The sequence below is a fragment of the Canis aureus genome, chromosome 22 (genome assembly GCF_053574225.1).
Source record: "Canis aureus isolate CA01 chromosome 22, VMU_Caureus_v.1.0, whole genome shotgun sequence".
In the NCBI taxonomy this organism is placed as follows: domain Eukaryota; kingdom Metazoa; phylum Chordata; class Mammalia; order Carnivora; family Canidae; genus Canis; species Canis aureus.
The window spans coordinates 2,450,249-2,469,960 of record NC_135632.1 but is presented as its reverse complement, the minus strand read 5'-3'; the positions used below and the strand labels follow the sequence as shown (position 1 = coordinate 2,469,960).

Genomic DNA, 19,712 nt, shown 5'->3' with positions numbered 1-19,712 from the left:
GGATCACAGAGCAGCCTTATTTCTCATGGGTATAAATTCAGTTGCAATCTTATTTCTCCCTAGGAAGCCTATTCTGTAGCAAGGCAGTTCAATATGATCCCACCGGTCTGTGAACAAGCTGAGTACCATCTTTTTCAGAGAGAGAAAGTGGAGGTTCAGTTACCAGAGCTCTACCATAAAATAGGTAATCTTCACAATCAAATTTACTGATTATTTTTAACAATAAGAGTATCAGTGATCTGGAAAAAAGTGTTACTGAAATGCTTTCCTTAATGTTCCTAATTAACATAGAAATTGTGAGGACTATTCATTTCAGAGACTGTAAAAGAATCAGATGTGCCTATGGGGGTAGTCTATAGAGTATTACTGATGAAATCCAAGCAGTTGTAAATTGTGACTGGTATATAAACTGTACTCAGTAAGTGTTCAAAAAATGCATACAGAAAGAAGGGCAGAAACAATGAAGAAACCCATTTTTTTCATTGGGTACTTCTCTAACCAAAGCATGCATCTTTGACTAAATTATAACTGCCTTACCAAAAAAAAAAAAAATTATGGATAGATACATCTGTATCTTCTACTCTGTGCCTGAAATTAAGTTAGATATGGGGAGTTCAAGAATGCCTGACAAGCCTAGCACTACATGTGTGTGGGGGTAGATGTAACAATTTCAAAGAAAGGCAAGAAATAACATATACATAAGAATTTTTGTACATCCAAAAAACATGAATGAGCCACATTTTCAGCCTATGTATCACAATAATGTCCAGAGATAACTTTCTTTAAAAAAAAAAAAAAAAGGCAGGAAAACGGTAAGGAAAAAAAGAAAAAAAAAGAATAAAAAATTGAACGGCAATCCCAACCGTTATAATTGCTGGCACTTGCTGTGTTTACTATGCAGTCGGCACTGTGCTGCTATGTACCAGGCACTATATAGGCACTCCGTGGACAAGTGAAGCACTGAAGCATTCTCCTGTGCAAGTCAGTGTTTGTCTCTGAGAATAAAGAGAAGCAACAATTTTGGACATCAGCAAATTATGAGTGAGCCACGTTTTCAGGCTTGTTTGGCCTGAAAACAAGGCCTGCCCCCTATAACCTACAGTACAAGTTCAGTTGGTTTATAAAAATAACCAAATTTTAATGGAAAGATGTATGCTGGTATTAACTTATCTGACTAGCTGTTTTCCCATAACTAACAAGTTCTCTTTTAAACACTCCCACACTTTTGATCTCAGTTTGCACTAGCAACTTATTCAGTTTTTTCCTTCTGTAGGAGTTGGAGCAATGACATGGTCTCCACTTGCCTGTGGAATCATCTCAGGAAAATATGGAAATGGAGTGCCTGAAAGTTCTAGAGCTTCGCTGAAGGTATTTTTCCCCACTTCTAGAAAAAAGAGTTCTGGGGATGGGAGAGGATGGAAGATTGGACAGAACAGTTCTGCAGCAGCCTGTGGCTTCCTGGCCCAGGCAGCGCGTGGCCTTGGCCAGCCCAGTGTCCTCAGGCAGGCTCCCCCAGGCCCCGGGGAGGCTCTGCTCCTGGCCAGGCATCAATCAGGCATTCATAATCTGTCTGGGGGGGCTGGGGGAAACTGCCCGGGGGTGCCTGGGTCAGATTTACAGGGCTCAAATCCCTATGCTTTTATTCTTATGGTAAAGAAGGCATTTCATTCCTCCTTTGAAACTGATGAAATGTAAAATCTCTTTTCAAGAGGATGGTTTGTTTGTTTACTTTTCAACAATTGGGGCAAACCAGCCTAGCTGAGTAGGGCTCCAGGTGGATCGATGTTGTTTACGGTGTGGGGGTGAGGGGTGAGGGGTGAGAGGGAGGGTTGGGAAGCAGATGCTCAGCCAAGCAGGCCTCTATCACTCCGGCTCAAGGCTGGTGTCTTCACAGAGATCAACTAGCCACTGAGTCTTAACAGTTTAAATTCTTCTCTGAAGCATAGAGATATTTGGCATCATTGACAAAAATTACTTCCATTTAGAACATCTCAATTATTAATTTATTGGAGAGTACTTCAAACATCCCTCATAAGGAGGGATGTTTGAAGTACATGTCTGTTTTTAAAAACTTGAGACAACGTGTGATAACATTAGAATCACAAATGATAATGTCAAAGGAGAGAGAATATTGGCATTTTTAAAATTCAGACATGGCAAAGGCCCCGAAGAAGTCTGACACAGCCTCTTGCCTCCGTCAGTACAAAGTTAGCAGGGGAGCAGCTCACATTAAGCCTGAACCACCAACCCTGTAATCAACTTGCTGGGACCACTATGTGCTTCGCTAATCAGAACTGTCTCAAGGTTCTAGGTCTGCCACTCTTTCTGCTTGTTACAGTTGACCTATTAGCTAGTTTGTTCTCTAATATAATATAAATATCTCCTAAAGCATGGTGACATGCCTTTTTCTAGCTTGGCATTATCACAAAATATAATTATCCTAGAATATTAATTGTGGTCTTCCTTCTGAAAATTGCAGAATGTTCTGAACCAAGCTTAAATAAGTTAGCAAGGAAAAGCTAAAAGCATCTTAAGATATAAAAAGATAAAGGCAAAAAGAGTGAATAAGAAAGGGAAGCACTGAAAATTGCAGTTTTTTACCGAGAACCTACTATGTGCCAAGCATTGAGCTAAGCATTTTTATTCATTTCCTTTAATCTACACAAAGTGGATACAGATGACTCTTAATCAGTTATAGCTAAGCATGTTGTCTTACATTCTTTCAGACTTTTTTTTTTTTACGATTTATTTGAGAGAGAGCACACAAAGGCAGAGGGAGAAGCAGACTCCCCGCTGAGCAGGGAGCCAGATTCGGGGCTCCATCCTAGGACCCCAGGATCATGACCTAAGCCGAAGGCAGATGCTTAACCTGTCACCCAGGTGCCCCTTCAGAGACATTTTTAAAAACCTGAAGTACTTCCACATATACTGGTTCTCAGACTATCCTTGTAAGAGGGTAAACCTTTCCAGTTGTGGAAACCGAGCATAAAGAGGTCAGATAACAATCCAAGAGCGTCAACTCATAATAGAGTTTATAGTAGAACCCAGGTTTCCTGGCTCTCAGTGTATCTCTCTCAAAAACCTTTTTGTTTCCCTGCAAATCTAGGTTTTTTTTTTTTTTTTTTTCAAATCTAGGTTTTTAATGGAGGAAGAAGTAGCTGTACTTTTTTGGGGGTGTAAGACTGACCTCCATCATTGTTTGGAAAAAGCTTACAACAGCTTAAAAACAAAAACCTTTCACAGATGCATTAACAAAAAGAGAAAGTAAAAAATAATAAAAAATAGATACGAAAGACTGAAGGTGGCTAAATCCAAAAAGCAACTCAGAAAAATATTTCTATTGTTGACTTTGATAAAGTTAACATCTACTGAAACATCCTTAACAATAAACATGAAGAACTCTCAACAGCTGAAAGGCCTCTATCTGATCACGAAGCAGGTCCCTAGAGCTCCCCGGACTCTCAGGGCTTCCTCAGTCATTAGCCTGAGTGTTTTCTATACGAATATCCGTGCCCTTAGCAATGCCACTCGCAGGGCACCCGGCTAGCTCAGGAGGTAGAGCATGCGGCTCTTGGTCTCAAGGACGTGAGTTCCGGCGCCACACTGGGCATGGAGCCTACTTAAAATGAAAAATAAAATAAAATTGGTTTAAAAAAAATTAAAAGTAACTTAGTAACTGAAGAAAAAAAAATTTAAAGATAGAGGGACACCTGGGCGGCTCAGCAGTTGAGCATCTGCCTTCAGCTTAGGGTGTGACCTGGGATCCCGGGATCGAGTCCCATGTCGGGCTCCCCTGCATGGGGCCTGCTTCTCCCTCTGCTTGTGTCTCTGCCTCTCTCTCCGGGTCTCTCATGAATAAATAAATAAAATATTTTAAAAAATTAAAGAGAACTAGGCAAGTGGATAAATAAGTTAGCAGCTTTCACTTCCTCCCACTCTAAATGAAATAAATGGCTGGTGTTTCACATTAGTTATTGTAAATTATACCAATAAAGTAGATACTGACGTTTCATGCCGTTGTAAGTATTGAACTTGTATTTGAAAGGTAAATAAAGTAACACAGTGTGAAAAACACCTATCCAGGGGTCACTTAGAAAGGAATACAACCTGGGGGTTTTATGGGAGGCTGCGTTTGGCCCACTGCCCTCACAGTGACTCTAGACCTTTTGTCACCGGCTATGTCTTCACTGCTGAGCTAGACTCTGCTACTTCTTCACATGTCTGTTAGGCATCCCCCATGGGCATTAGTCATGCCTGGTGGAATCTATCATCACCCCCTAGAACCTGCCCTTCCTCTTGGTTAGCAGTACCTCCACCCTCCATCTGGCCATCCCAGTCAGAAGCCAAGGGTTATGTCAGACTGCCTCCTTTCCTCCCTCAGCCTTGTCCAGTGGGGCACCCATTCCTCCAGGCCATTTCCTAACTCTGTGGCCCATCCCCTGCATAGCCTTTGTTCCAACCACCATCACTTCTTCCCTATTTTGCTGCAGTATAGCTTCCTGTCTTCACTTATTTATTTTTTCCTTTTGTCAACTACCCATCACTGTGATCAGTGATCTTTCTAAAGACTAATCTGACCATATCATAACCCTGCTTAAAATCTGTTCCCTCCCAGTCATTCCGTATAGGACAAAACCCAAACCCCACAGAAAAGCATTCAAGGAAATAACCTTGGGATCTAAGTCGTGCCCATTTTTCCATTCTTGTCTCTCCCCATATTATATCACTGTATTATTCATCCAAATACACTGTACTCTCCTTTGCCCCCCAGAAATGCCCTTTTTTCATCTTGCTGTGAAACCCTCCTCATCTCTAAAGACAAAGCTTGGCTGTCTTCACTTCTGTGAAGCCTGTCCTCACTTTATAAAACTGAATTTTTACATCTTCCTCTGTTATTCCATTAACAGTTCCTTTTTTAAATCTATTTTTTTAAAGATTTTATTTATTTATTCATGAGAGACACGGAGAGAGAGAGATGCAGAGACACAGGCAGAGGGAGAAGCAGGCTCCATGCAGGGAGCCCGATGCGGGGACTCGATGTGGGGACTCGATGTGGGGACTCCATGCGGGGACTCCATGCGGGGACTCAATCCCAGGACCCCGGGTCATGCCCTGAGCTGAAGGCAGTTGCTCAACCACTTGAGCCACTCAGGTGCCCCTCCATTAACACTTCTTACAGAGTCTTAGAACTCTCTAGTTGCAAACAAAAGCATTTAATTCAAATGAATTTAATTGAAGAAGGAGAACATATGGACCCTTGCTGCGAAGGACAGAATGGGGATGCTCTCAGGGTTGACTCCAACCATAGACCTGTACGTTGTCAAGACTCTCCATCTCCATTTTTCTCTGCATGTGGGTGGGTGTCTTCTACTACAAACAGGTCTTCTCCGTGAGGCCAGGAGTGGGAAAACTGCTGTTTGCAGGTTTACGTCCTTAAAGACACGTAATGCGAGAGAATAGAGAGCTTTCTTTAGGACTCCAGTCCAGAGAAGACGCCAAGCTTGGGTCATGTACCAACTTGTTAGAGCAATGACAGTGGCCCAAAATGTAAAGCGCTTTGACCAGCTCCTGTTAGGGGCATTTCCCGTTAGGCGGCAATCATGGAGGGAGGGACCCCAAATACAAAACACTTCTCAAGTTACAGGACAGAGATTTGTGATTATCTCTAGAACAGACACTGAAACTCAGGTAATTCATCACAGAGCCTGGCACACGACAGGCACTCAGTGAATGTTTGTTGACTGAGTGCAATGAGCCATAACAGAAGATCAACAAAGTCTGATCAACAGACCAGGGGTGCAGCTTTTAAGTAGAAATGAACTAGGGGGAAAAAAAAAGAAAGAAAGAAATAGTGCAATAAAATTTATGGGCAGGTCTTTCCTGTTGCTAGCAAAATGCTAATAGAAAAATCATAAAATATGTACCCCCTCTGTCAAATGAAAATAGGAACATGCAAACTCAGGTGAATCAAGGTGGGGGAAGAGTGGCAGTTCGAGTACTCCAGCTGTTCAGGTTAGAGTTTTGCACATCACAGTGTCATTTCAGAAGGAGATTTTTTTAGCTTCAGCTGTTTACTAGAGATTTCAGCTTCAATATCAAAGATTTTGCTGCTCTTTTGAGCCAAAGATTTTGAAGTTTAAATTACAATAGTCAGTGATCTTAGGTGCTAAACGATTCCAAGACAAGGTCCAGAGATGAAATGTGACTTCCTCTGTCCATGGCTTTATAGCTGCAGCCTGAGTTTCAATCCATTATTAACAAACAGGCCAGCTGGAGGTTTCAGGGCCAATCCCACAGACCAGTCCTACCCCTGGCATTACCTGTAAAATGGTCACAGCATTGCGAGATGGCAAAGAAATAGGCTTTAAGAAAATTTAGAGAATTTTGTGACTTAGGTATAAAAGTAATAGCCCGCTAATCTGTGCAGAAGAGCTCATCTTTTCCTTGGAGATTATCTCCTGAGTATCTAGTCCAGTGCTGGGCTCTATGTTGAATCCTGAGGATACAGGGAAGGGGACAGTCCCCATCTTCACGGAGTAACTTGGGAACCGAACCTGTTAGAAACAGTGTGGAATTCACAAGCACCGTGGAGCCTCACGGGACTGTCGGCAAAGTTGTCCTGGAATAAGGAGGTGGCATCTGTGCTCAATCTGAAATACTGAAGAGATCTGTTTTTACCCCGTTGAGCGAGCCCTGGTCGCTTAGATTCCTCCTTCACTGTGGCTCGGTGGCAAGCACTGTGTCAGGACGGGAGATGTTGAGATGAACAAGCCCATCCCTGCCTTCCTCCATGTAGTTAGATCGACACGTGACCAAATCCCTGCAGCAGTGGAGTAAGCGGTACAGGGGGTTGGAAGAAAAAAATCAGCTTTTAATTCATGGATTGCTGCCCAGTCAACAAGCTGGGTTTATTGTTGCACACAACCACACCCACCACCAATCCTCTTACAAAAAACACTGGTTCACTTCCATATTTATATTTTAATTAAGCCTCATCTCCTCTCTGTGCTAACATTTCCCCACTTGTAAAGCAGTTAAAGCTATTTATTTCCAAAAACACTTTTGTTTCCTTTGGTATGAGGAAAGGCAGTATAAATACCATGCGTCTACTTTTTATAAATCCTAGCCTGCTTTTGTGTTCCAGTGATTAAAGCAACGAGATTTATAGTGTTGAGTGTAGGGAGAGAGACTCAGTAAATGAATGTTTGATGTTTGTTACTCTTAGAAGTCTGCCTCTCAGTACGTCTTGTGTGTGCATGTGTGTAAATGCGTGCGTGCACACAATCTTGTAGCTCGATCCTAAGAGTGCAAAGGCATCCCACGAGAAAGGTCTCAGAACTGCAGTTTAGAAGTGATGAGTCACACCACCATTCCCTATGTGTGTTGGGAATATTGAGAACGCTCCTCGTTACAATAAAAAATAATCATTTGGCTATTGGTTGTCAGCCTTTATCTTTTCTTTTCTTTTTTTTTTTTTTTTTTCTTTTCCTTTGAATAACACTCAGGAAAGACTGGTTCCCTGAAAGGTGTTATGAAACTAAAGTGAGGGTTGGTGATGTTTTCCCACCGCGGACAGGGAGCGTTAAGTTCAGGGGCTCTGGGCCCCAGCACACGGGTCTGTGCTCCAGGCCACCCCTCCTCCTGGGAGAAGCTGAGGCTTCCAGGAGCTGAGGCTGGGAAAGCTCTTGGCCAGCTCCCTAAGCAAAGTCTCAAGTAAGCAGCCCAGACCGTAAGCCTTTGAGATCTAGGAAGCAGGCAGAACGGGGGCAGCTTGCCATTTCTCTTTCACATCTGCAAAATCATTCCAAAAATCATAATAAAACATAATGCGGTTACCCTCTTCTTTGGAAATACTGTCTTAGGATGAAGAAAAAAATACTTAAAAACAAAAGCAGCCTTATTGAAATCGTGTGGGTGGCGTGTCTGTGATGATTGCTGCCTTTGGGAAGGTAAAGGTCTGTGGCAATCATTTTGCAAACACAACGGATCAAGTCCACATTGCCACACAATGGATGGTTTCTGGTATTTTCAGTAAAACAGACATTCTTACAAATATTCTTTACCTTTGGATGTTGCTTAGTGTTAGTTTTAAAAAGAGCATTCTACTGTCCCTCATTTCTTAATAAGAGCAGAACCTTCTGGAAAGCAAAGCACTGAGAACTCTGAAAAGATTTTTCTTCTATTTAGGAAATTAGCGCACTTTACGGGCTACAGATCAGAGTCAGTCTCGTCTCAGAGGTTTTATAAAGGAGTTTCCGATTCTGGGCTTCCTTACCTTTTAAAGTTTCAGTCGCTACACAAAAGATAATACACATTTGGGATAGTCTTTATCCACTTTAAAATTTTAAAAGTGTACTTGGGCACCTATTAGTTATGCCTTGGCTGCTTCTAGGAAGGAGCGGAGAGACCTCACAGTAATGCCAGGCTGTAAGAATAGAAGCCTGGCAGGAAACACAAGGCAAGGAGAAGGATAGTTACAAAAGAATGTAAGATAATGGCTTTCTCTGAGCAGAAAGCTTGGCATCCAGTTTTCTTGATGAAAAGGAAACCTTACAGACCTTGGTGAAATGTCAGTGGTTTGGTTTTTTTTCTACATTCTCAAATTGGGCTATTGCAGTAAGAGGCTTTCCTCCACTTAGACTACTTATCGTTGATTATATGTCAGGATTTTAAGAACTTCCATGCATATGGATGGATTTGAAGGGTGACTATTAGTCAAAATCAGTCTGTCCCGAGCCAGTAAACAAGGAGTGAGAGCATGGGGAACATTTCTTTGCCTAAAAGCATAGGCGTCCAGTTGCCACCAGACATAAAGGTTAGGGAAGAAGGTTCAGGAATTCACCATTCTCCTCTTTCACAGACTTAACAATCTTTGCCTCAGACCCTGACCAGATACTAACATTTAAATGCTCTTCTTCTCCCTAGTGCTATCAGTGGCTGAAGGAAAGAATTGTAAGTGAAGAAGGCCGAAAACAGCAAAACAAGCTTAAAGACCTTGCCCCGATTGCTGAGCGTCTGGGATGCACACTACCTCAGCTAGCTGTTGGTAAGGTGACCGGGAGGGGAGGCTCTGCTAGGTCACGGGGAAGAGTTTTCACATCCCTATCATGATAAAGTATCTGGTCTAAGGGCAGACTGATCTCTAAAGCATAAGCTCCTGGTTAACACTATCTAAAACGAAGTTTTCAGAGTTACCCAGAATTGTCTACATGCTAAAGCACTTCCTTCCTGCCTCTGTCCCTCGTAACACTGTTTAAATGAGAACAAGTCCGTGAAAACACACACATCCTCATGGTTTCAGGGGTGAATGCCCCTCAGTTGTGTATCCACTGTGACATCCATTTCTTCTGACTCAGTTTTCCATCCCTGTGGAAGCTAAGGGGGGCTGGTGAGAGGCCAGAGGCAGGGCTGGGTGTGCCCCGGGCCCAAGGCTACTGCCACATGGAAAACTGTCCTAGAGGAACAGCTTCAACCTGCAACTCCCTGCAGGGCCATGAAAAATGCTCTTCCATCACTCTGGAATTGATGGGATGTCAGGGTCACTCACTTGGTTGAAAACCACATGAGCCAGTGCTGTCCAATAGGAGTATAATGTGAACCACATATTTAATTTTAACTTTTCTAGTGGCCAAACTAAAAAATTAAAAAGGAAAATAGGGGAACTTAATCATGGATTTTATTTAACCGGTACGGTCAAAGCAGCATCAGTTAACACATAATGACTTAAAAAGTTATCGAGATACTTTACATTCTTTTTTTCATAGTAAGTCTTCAAAATTGAGAATGTATTTTATACCTACAGCACATCTCAGTTCACATCTCCAGTAGCCACACGTGGCTTAGAGACCTTGCTCAAGGTCTTGTCTCCTTAATCATCAAACCAGTCCCTTGAGGTGCTATCACTCGCCCTACCTTACAGATGTTAAGGAAAAATTTGCAGTCATTATCTCCACCTTACCAATGAAGAAACTGAAGGAGGAAAAAAAAAAAAATCCTTGGGGTAGCTATGAGAAAAGAATAAAATGGGCGTAGATTCTAGAAAAAAATCCCCAAGGATTAAGAAACAGCAGGAACTGAGACTAATCCAATACAATGTGAAGTAAGGAGATAAAAAGCTCAAGTTCTATGAAAATAAAAAATGTAACAGAATATTTGTTAGATGTGGGATTCTTCTGTGGCTGGAAGGCAAGGAATGGCTGCAGCTAGAGACAGCCAGAAACGGGAGGCAGTTGGGGAGAATGTGGGGAGAAGGTACATATACAGGACTTGCTTTCGTCCTTTCTTTCAAAGAATGATGTGATTATTATCATCCCTAGAGCTTTAACAAGCAGAGTAAAAAGTACTGGCCATTTGGCCATAAGCAAATCATTTAACCTATCAATTTTCTTATCTATAAAGTGCATATAACAGATCTTATGAATTTGTTGGGTAAAGGGAAATTATTTATATATATATATATATGTATGTATATAAATATGCCATATATATATATATGGCAAAGAGTAGATGCTCAATAAATGGTGATGATAATGATGATATTTTTGCAAAAAAATGCTCAGACCTACAACTCCATTCCTAGCCATGGCGTGTAGTCAGAATGACGGGCAGAGAAACACCTATTCTTGAAATACAGTCGGTCGTAAATATGGTTTTAGGTGGTAACGTGACAGTGAGTTTTGAATTTAGCTCTGGAAGAGAACATTGTCTTTCTAAAGAGGAAATCTTGACCAGATTTAAACTTTCACTGGATGTTAGATATACATGAAAGACCCTCGTTACAGTTGGAGTTTAAGTTAAAACATGCTTCGATCCTCCCTTTCCTTCCTCTCTGCCTCCAGTTGTCTTGCTTGCCTGTCTTTTTTTCTTTATAAACAAGTAGTTTTGCTTTTAAGCGCAGAACTCTCAAACCAAGAGGGAAATTATTTCCAGGCATATTACCTTTGATCTGCTAGCAGGGTGTAGGGGGAGAGGGCATCCTTTGTCAGGAAACAAACCACTTGAACCCAGCTGTAGGCTGGCTCCCATGCTGCACACCTGCACGGGGGCCAGCATTCACACTCGGCTCATAGGCGTCCTGGACAGGACTGCTGGTAACACGGCGTTAGAAGCGACGATCATCTGTATGTATTCTCTGTCACACTGGCCAGCTCTGTCCGGTGGGTCCCCCATGTCCTGCAGCCCATGGGTAAAACCGGCTGTTGCTGACATCAGGTAGTTTATGGGCAATGATTTTCGGAGTGCCCTGCTTTGACCTCAGAACTTAATACCAGAGCCAAGAGTTCTCCAAGTGCAAAGCAGGAAATAATGCAGCCAGGAATAAAAAAAAAAAAAAAAAAAAAAAAAGTCCTGGATCACTGGGCATTTTGCCTTTATAAAGTATTATTTTGCCCATGTGGAAAGATTTAGTGATTGACTCAAAAAGCCAGAACATGGTAACAGCCTAACAGTATCTGTTGCAGGGTCTGAGCAGATGGGGGCAGAAGTAATGCTTGGGGACACCCACCAGCCATTCACACCTGTATTTATTCAGCAAACACGTACTAAGCGCCTACTATGTGCAGGTGCTGGACTGGGTGCTGAGCATCCATGTGCAAACAATGTATCTCACAGCCTGGTGGGCAAATCAAGAAAATAAAGTAGGTAACTTTAATGCAGTGTTGTAATAAAATAATTGAGAAGGGCACAGAGGTTCTGGAAGTTAAGCAAAATGTAGAGGTTCCCAACCCAGCCTGGGATTTAGGGAAGGGCTTTGGGAAGAGGCAGTGCCCATGAGGAATCTCAACTGATGAGCAGGTATTAGTGAGGCAGAAGGACATTCCAGGCCAAGGGCACACTTGGGCCGAGGGCTTGAGGAGGAGAAAAACAGCATGAGGTTTGGGGACGGAAAGGATTTACCGGAGACAGTTGAGTGCTGCTGAAGCCTAAGTTCAAGGCAGGGAGTGAGAAGCCACACAGCTGGAGGGACCGGCTGCCCAGCAAGTTTGCCAGGGTGAGGAGTGAGAGCTTCGTCTTCCAACACAACGACTGTGTCAGGCACATGTTGAAGACCTTTTAAGCAGATGTGCATGATCGGATTTGTATCTGGAAAGATTGCCGCTCAATGTATGACAATTATGGGGGAAAAGGAGGGAAAATCCTGTGAAGTGGAGGGCAAGGGTGGGGGGCAGACCAGCTGGGCAGGAGAGGGACAGTGAGGGGCATGAGGACGGTGGGCAGTGAAACCAGAGCAGTCATTCTCAGTGTGGTCCCACCTCCACATGATGGAATGCCATTTGGTGAAAAGGGAAGTATTTACTAATAAATGCTAATAATGTGGTAAACCTTGCAAAGGTGCTGAAAGAAGTCAGACAAAAAAGATCCGTATTTTAGCTAGGATTCCATTCAAATTGTGTCCAGAATAAAATTTATAGGGGTACAAAGTAGATTAGTGGTTTCCTGGACTTGGGGTAGAAATGGGGCTAACTATAAATGGTGATGGTTGCATATCATATCATATGTTGCATATTTGATAAACTTAAAAAATTATTGAATGATAAACCTTAAATGGGGAAATTTTACCTCAACAAAGTTGTTTTTAGAAAAAGCATGGTCCCTGGAAGCTTATCAGAAATGCAGATCCCCAGGCCCCAGTCGAGCCCCTCTGAGTCGGAAACCCAAAGGTGGCACCCAGTGACCGTTCCACAAGGCCTGCGGGTGGCTGAGGCATTGCCACCACGCGAGCTACTGGATTAGAGGAATATTGGGGAGGAGTAATCTAGCAGACGTGGCAATTAAAAGGGAACGCAGGCTCGAAAGGGCAGTTCCTAAGGGTAACACCCTGCTTTGGGGATCAGGAGGCCGAGGTGCTTGGTGGTGCCACTAAATGAGGCTGGGATCGCCGGGCAGGCGGGCTTGGGCGTTAGGCAGCAAGAGCCAGCAGGGCCTGTGGGGCGCCGCAGCGAGTCCGGCAGGTGCTGCATCCAGGCCTCCCCAGAAACCTCTAGTTGCAGGCGGCTTCTGACACGGTAGGAAGGGGACGAGGGGGACCGACCCCGGGGAGTCTAACCCAGCCTTTGAGAAGTTCAGGACGGGACAAAGTTGGGGCAGTAGCTGGACGGACGTGAAGGGTCGGAGGAGCCAGAATGGGGCAAATGTGATAAAGAGGAAGAAAGCTGTAAGGAACTTAAGATTCAGCAGAGCAAGAAACGATGGAGGAGTCCAGTCCGGAAGGCGACGAAGTGGGACCCAGGGTAGGCTTTGGCCTCGCTCGCACCTCATCTCCCGCCCCTGGGCCGCGCCTGCCGCTCGCCCGCCTGGCCTGAGGGGCTCAATTCTCCGCGGGCTGGAGGTCGCCGAGGCGGGAGGGGGCGAAGGCCGGGGAGGGGAAGCCTGCGTCGCTCGGTGGGTGGAGGCGAAGGAACGAGCCCCGCGGTCTGCAGGCCCGTGTGTAACCGGGCGGGGGCGGGGCGGAGTGTGCCTGGGACGGCCCAGCCGCGGGGCAGCTCCCGCCCCTCCTCCTGCAGGGGCTCGCGGTTCGGGCGTGCGGGCGGCGGGAGGGGCCTGGGCCGCCTGACGCCGTGTCCTTCCTTCCTTCCTTCGCAGCGTGGTGCCTGAGGAACGAGGGCGTGAGCTCCGTGCTCCTGGGCTCCTCCACGCCCGAGCAGCTCGTGGAGAACCTCGGCGCCATCCAGGCAAGTACCGCGGCCCGGCCAGCGCCGCCCGCCCCGAGGCCGCCCGTTCCCGGGGGGGGGGTGGGGGTGGGGGTGGGGGTGGGGGGGTGGCCCAGGGGACTGCCCGCCGCGCCGCCCGGGGGCTCCCCGAGTGTCCCCACGGCTCCGCCAGTTCCCGGCGGCCCCCCAGGCGACGTCGAAGACCTGTGCAGGGAATGTTGCCCACATTTTAAAGAGGAAACGGGCTCAGAATTGTTGGGGGCTCCGGGACATCTTCCGTCTTGCAGCCGGTTCAGAACCAGCCACCCCACTCCTTCCCCGGCGGGTGGGAACGGGGGGGCGGGGGGGGCAGTGGCCGCCGTGACCTCCCCCGCCCGCTCCCTGCTCTTCCCGCGGCCACAGCTGCCGAAGTGGGTCTCCCGCCCGCGTGCCCGCGTGCCCTGGGCAAGCCCTGCCCCCCGCCCCGGGGCAGAACCACCCGCGTCCTGGCTGGGCCGTGGGAGGGGCGGGGGAGGAACGGCCGCCGCGACCCGGGGCAGCAGGCGCCCCGCAGCCGAAGGTGCCGCCGCTTCAGCTCCTGAAGTTCCCGAGCAGGCGGCGAGGGGCGCGCTGGGCCGGGGCCGGGGCCGGGGCGTGGGCAGGCGCGGGTCACCCAGGCCCCTGCGAGCCCGCCGCGTGCCGGACGCCGGGCAGCCGCGCGGTGGCCACTCACGCTCGCGGGGCAGAGACGTGACCGACAGGACGGCGGTTCGAACCGCGCGGCCGCTCGGTAGCCAGAGGCCGGGAGACCCCGGGAGACCCCGAGAGACCCCGAGCAACGGGCGGGCCTACGTGCGCCGCGTCTCTGCGCCAGGCCCGGGCTGCGCGTCCTGAGGCCCGAGCGGGAGCCCTGCGGGCCCGGGGGACACCGCGGGGGCCTGGGGCGGACGTGCTGCTGGCGGGGCTCCGGGCGCCACCGCCGCGAGCAGCCCCCCCGAGGCCCCCAGCTGCGCGTCCGCCCGGCCCGGGCCTGTGGGCTGTTTGTGGATCTGCGGTGGAGGAAAGTGTTTGACAACAGGCGCCAACAGTAAGGAACTGGCGGCTTCACAGGGAACTCTGGGTGCGGGGCTGCTTGAAAATCCAGCTCTGACGACGCTATATATACATTTTTCATGTTTTATTCAAGTAGTTTTACGGTTTCTTTTTTTAATGTCAAACTCTCGGAAATTCACTTCGGCGTCCTGAAGGAAGAGTTTTCCCTCCTGGCGGGCTGACCCGCAGCTCCACTTGGCCGACGTGGGGCCCCGCGTGGGGCCGTGGGGGCCCGGTGGGGCGGCCTCACGCCGGCGTCAGCTCCCCGAGGCTCCGCAGCCGGGGGGACAGATGTTCCCCTTGGTGCGGAGAGGAAGGCGGTAGGCACGGGTAGGCCTCGGGGCCTCGAGGCTCCGGGGGGCAGGCCTGCCGCGGAGTCGGGTCACCCGGCGTCACCCCGGCCTCCTCCCTCGACGACCGCAGCGGGGTGGACTGGGGGGCCGGAACCGCCGCCTGACGGGGTCGGCCACGGTCTGACCCGGGGTCAGTCTACCCGCGAACAAGCCAGCCGTCCCCGTCCAGGGGTGTAGCCTGTGCCCTTGATCCCCGAGCTCCCTCCGGCCGGGTCACCGCCGCGCTCCCACCTGCACCAGCTGCGCCGGCAGCAGGGTCTCTAAGGCCGCTGCCCCTTTCCACCTCCTCCAGCTCAGCCCCGGGCTACCTCGGGGTGTCTGACCGGGTCACGCCCAGCGCACAAGTCCCGGGCGGCATCCGGGCTCCACACGCTCCACACGGCGGCCCCGGCGGCCTTCCGTGCTGTCACCCCAACTGCCCCTTCCCGGGATGTGGCCACGGGCGCAGCGCCTCCTCCCTCCCTGGTCCCCGGAGCCGAGCGGCCCCCACCCGGGCCTCTCACCGGAAATGGCCTCTCGGTGCAGAGCAGCTTGTCAGGAGGGCGACGCCGCAAGGGGGAGGCGTACTGGCTCTGAAAGACTTCGTATTTAAAAAAGACGTAGAGCATCTTAGTTTTCTGTAAGACACATCGAAAGGTTTTAGATAAAATGAAGGGCTTTTTGTTTTAAAGACTATTCATGAGAGAGAGAGGGGCAGAGACACAGGCTGAGGGAGGAACAGGCGCCACGCTGGGAGCCCGACGCGGGACTCGATCCCGGGTCTCCAGGATCAGGCCCTGGGCTGAGGGCGGCGCTAGACCGCTGAGCCCCCCGGGCTGCCCTAAAATGGAGGTTTTAAAGACACTGATTTCCTGTTTCTCTCCCCTGTGATGTGGCCATTAGAAAATCTGAAATCCCGGGGCTATTTCCCGGAGCCCGCACTTCCACGGTCCGCCTTTACGCGGCTACGCAATACTTAGAAGCAGCAACTGTGAGCCAAGCCAAGCCCTCTCCGCGCAGGGGCGCAGTGGAGAAAACAAGGTCCCTGAGCTCAAGGAGCTCGCGGGCGGGAGGGGGGGCTTCCCTGGGGCTGCGGTGCACAGGTCCAGAGGGCTTCGCTCCGCCCTAAGCACAAGGAACAAACGATCAGGTACTAACCTTTCCCTTCGTCCTTCTCCTGCTCTCAGGTTCTCCCAAAGATGACATCACACGTGGTAAATGAAATTGATAACATATTGCGAAACAAGCCCTACGGCAAAAAGGACTACCGATCCTAAGTGCATGAGTCGTGGGACCTGCATGGGTAAACCGCGGTCTGTCCGTACAGAACGGTGTCACTAGCCGGCCTTGAGTCACTTAGCAGCCTGCTGCTCAACCTCTAGTATTCCCGGATCCTGAGGTACCTGCTGTCGCTACCACTGTGCACCCGAGTTACGAGCACATCTGAAAACTCACAACCAAGAAAATCCATTCTATTTTCTTATCTTGGACTGGAGTCACCTAGTGTTGCACCTCATGCTTACGCCACAGAGAGTATGCGAGGGGGAGGCCTGTCACCTTCAGGCACTTAGTAACTTGAAGGCTGTACAGATATATTTTTTTCAAATGCATAAAATCCGCAGATGCAACGTGGGCTGCATCAGAAAAGAAAGAGTAGGCTACGTTCACTCAGAAGTCTTACTTGGGAGAATAAGCAGAAACAACTTCACATTTTTTTTCTATTTCTACAGTAAAGAGTTGTTTCCCTTGTCCTTCAACAAAAATAAAATTCCAAGGTATGCTTTCATTACCTTTTAAAAATATTCACTGTTGTTTGGCCCGAAGAATGCCCTGTATTGTAATTTACCCGAAGTATCTATTAGGATCCTATTAGCATCATGTCCATTCACACGTAAAGGTGGTGAAAGGATGGTGAAAGGACGAACACCACGTCTTTACCTTGACACATTATATGCCTAATTTAGAAAAGGGAGGATTACACTGCTATGGAAGCTTAGCCTTGAACAAAATGTAATATATCTGCAATTGAAGTGTTCACTTTTGACTACATTTTATTAAAACCTGCTTTATACTTTGGACTGCTTGTAGGCACAGCTTCTGCAAGTTTAAATATTTGAGCTTTAAAAATAAATAGACACATGCTCAGTTTTGTAAGTAAACCTGTAAAATACCCACAAAGGCAAATGTTTGCTGTTTAATTAGCACTGGGACTTTATAATAGAACACGGGTTTTTGAGGAGTTAACATGAAAGGGAATCACGGACTTCGTGAAAAATGCTCTCACTGCTCAGCATATGCTGGGTGAATGAACCTGCCTAGTAAAAAGCAAATGTTAGAAAATTTCCTGATTCTATAACCACATTATATGCACTAAACTAATGCATGAAAGTTCTCTGCATGGATGGGAGGGGCCTAGCCTCCTTGCACACAGAAGCTGAGGGCTAACTCGTTACCTACCCTCATGAATATTCCACTTGAAAAAAACCTGAGAATATCTTGTGTGTACCTGTAAGGAGGGAAAACTCCGGGGGGGGGGGGGGGGGCTATGTCTCTATTTGGATACCTGAGCATGTACAAGATTCTGATTTTCTGGCTAGCAGTACCCCATAGGGAAGCCACTCTGAGATGTAAAGAATAGACTATCGGCTTAAAATGCTACTTTCTGTCACCATTTCCAAATACGTATTTCATGACTTAAATTCTAAATCTTAAAGTGTTAATGTGAAACACCAATACATTTTTTTTTGTTACTACTACCTGTATTTTAATAAGAAAACAGTTGGTTTTTTTGCCCAGTAGTACCAGATTAATGATGGATCATCCTTCAGTTGTTCATTGTGTTAAGCCAGTGAACCGCTGTCTGCATAAATGAGCTCAAGTTGTCTAATTGGAACTGCAATTTAACTTACTTGCTTAGAGTAATAAAAGCATTTTGTGCATTTAATCTGAGTTATCTGATCTTTCATTATAAAGGAATATATATATATACACCTCCATGAAATAGGCAGGAAGAATCATTTGAATAAAAATTATTTTGGCAAGTAAGCAGCATTGAATGAAACCTATCAAAAGATTTCAGTGACCAAACTTTTTTCTCCTTATTAATGAAGAAAATTATTAACTGCTAAAGATATCCTCTCTCACTGGGTTTTAAAAATACACTACACTGAGGCCAAAGGGTTTCAGAAACCTTTAAGAACACCTGCAGATTAAGGCCAAATGACAAACATCATTGCTTACCCATGGGAACAACTTGTTTTTTTAGCAGACAAATCATCTGCCATAGTAAACATACTAGATTAGAAACGTCCGTTACATCCTTAAGAAAAGTTTCCACCTACTCCCATTTTCTTTGCTGGAAAGAATTTCTTAGCAGGGAGCATACCCTTCCGAAGGGTAACCGGGGGAGCAGCCATCCACATACGGACATCTTAGACGCTTGTGCGCCTGGCTTCCCGCTCTAAGAACTAGCTTCATCCTCATCAGTAGTGTCCCATCTGTCATCAGGTGTCAGAGCTTCACCTTCGCCAGCTTTGGGGCCACCACTCCTTGGCAAAGGGGAAACCACGCCTAAACCCCAAGTTTTCAGTGTTCTAGTCCAGTGCTTTTTTTAAGGATGAATTTTATGAATTCTGGAGGTAATTTTTTTTACAGTAAAAAAGCTGGGGGAAGAATCCAAATTCAGAATCAGTTAAGAGGCAAAGGCCAGAAAACAGATGCCATGAGAACTCATGAAAGCCCATGAGAAGTTAGTCTCTAAATGCATCCATGAAAATCTAAACCAACCACTCAGAAACCCTCCTAATCTTCAGTTAATTATCCTACCTGGGAGTCCAAAGAGGTGGGAGATAATGCCCCAGAGCCCAAACGGTGTCTACGTCTCCTTTACGTCTCCAGAAGCAGCAGGGACCAGCGCACACACGGAAAGCCCAGAACACGGGTGGCAGGACAACACGGCAGGCAGAGGGTGGCGCAAGCCGGACACGCTGCTCTGTAACAGAGCCACATCATGCCCGTCGCTGCCACACACATGTTCCCCAGTAACTACAAAAATGCACATCTACGTATGTGGGAAATTTAAATGGTAATGTCAAATAGTGTAATAAAGATGATGTACTTATTCACATGGCGCTCATAAAGATGTCTAGGGAAAATACAAATTTTCAAAAGCAAAGTTTAATCATACTTAACAAACCAGACTTTTCACAAGGATTTTGGGTAGGACTCCAACCTCCGTATTTCAGTGAGCTTTAAACCTTGTAAGTTACTGTTTCCAAATTAGAATAATTAACCAAATAGGACAACCAGTAGATTTTTACTGGCTAAGAAGAATTTCAATCTAAGATTTTTATGAAGTTGAAAATAAACTAAAAATAGGAAAATGTAAAATAAGCCAACACTTTAAGTCTCTACTTATTAACACAAGGGGGGGGGTTAGTTGCTTTTAATCCCCTTTTTACTTTACTGGTGTTGGATATGGGGTCTTTTTACAATATAAATTCTGCAGCAGGTTTTTAGTAACTAAATCAGATGCAGCACAAATTCTATGTGGCACATAGCTTTGAGGATGGGGCGAGTCCTGGGGAAAAGTTCTATAATTTACTGGTAGAGTAGATCCTGAATGAAAATTGTAAATGTAAGTATATGCCTTATAAACTTA

The 19,712-nt window shown here is 46.8% G+C and overlaps 2 protein-coding genes across 9 annotated transcripts in view; one reads left to right on the top strand and one right to left on the bottom strand.

Annotated features, from left to right (window-relative positions):
- The window catches only part of KCNAB1 (potassium voltage-gated channel subfamily A regulatory beta subunit 1), a 359,776-nt gene extending 341,780 nt beyond the window's left edge, over positions 1-17,996 (top strand). For all 3 annotated transcript variants that reach the window (XM_077864604.1, XM_077864605.1, XM_077864606.1), the window contains 5 exons: positions 64-184; positions 1,274-1,368; positions 8,926-9,046; positions 13,582-13,670; positions 16,240-17,996. In XM_077864604.1, the coding sequence (XP_077720730.1) occupies positions 64-184; positions 1,274-1,368; positions 8,926-9,046; positions 13,582-13,670; positions 16,240-16,329 (516 nt within the window). In that variant the 3' untranslated portion in view covers positions 16,330-17,996. The remainder of the gene's footprint in view (positions 1-63; positions 185-1,273; positions 1,369-8,925; positions 9,047-13,581; positions 13,671-16,239) is intronic.
- On the bottom strand, positions 5,195-19,016 carry LOC144293647 (uncharacterized). 6 transcript variants are annotated; one of them, XM_077864612.1, is made up of 6 exons: positions 16,211-18,913; positions 15,577-15,690; positions 11,896-12,048; positions 11,517-11,611; positions 10,939-11,172; positions 5,195-6,820 (listed from the first exon to the last, which is right to left on the bottom strand). In XM_077864612.1, the coding sequence occupies exons 1-4, from the start codon at positions 16,256-16,258 to the stop codon at positions 11,552-11,554; spliced, it is 375 nt and encodes a 124-aa protein (XP_077720738.1). In that variant the 5' UTR covers positions 16,259-18,913; the 3' UTR covers positions 5,195-6,820; positions 10,939-11,172; positions 11,517-11,551. The 6 variants fall into 6 exon arrangements, with proteins under 6 accessions (XP_077720738.1, XP_077720736.1, XP_077720737.1 ...); XM_077864610.1 differs by lacking the exon at positions 11,517-11,611 and having other exon boundaries at positions 18,878-19,016; XM_077864611.1 differs by having other exon boundaries at positions 10,939-11,611.
- Positions 19,017-19,712: the final 696 nt, after the last annotated feature.

Bases quoted from the DNA above. Each gene is read 5' to 3' on its own strand.
- LOC144293647 (XM_077864609.1), bottom strand. From the start codon at position 16,258: ATGTCATCTTTGGGAGAACCTGAGAGCAGGAGAAGGACGAAGGGAAAG. The intron at 12,049-15,576 runs GTGAGAGGCCCG...TCTGCTTAAAAG, and splicing joins GCACCGAGAGGCCATTTCCG to GTCTTCAACATGTGCCTGAC. The intron at 11,173-11,895 runs GTAAATCCTTTC...CATGGGCTGCAG, and splicing joins GCAGCACTCAACTGTCTCCG to GACATGGGGGACCCACCGGA.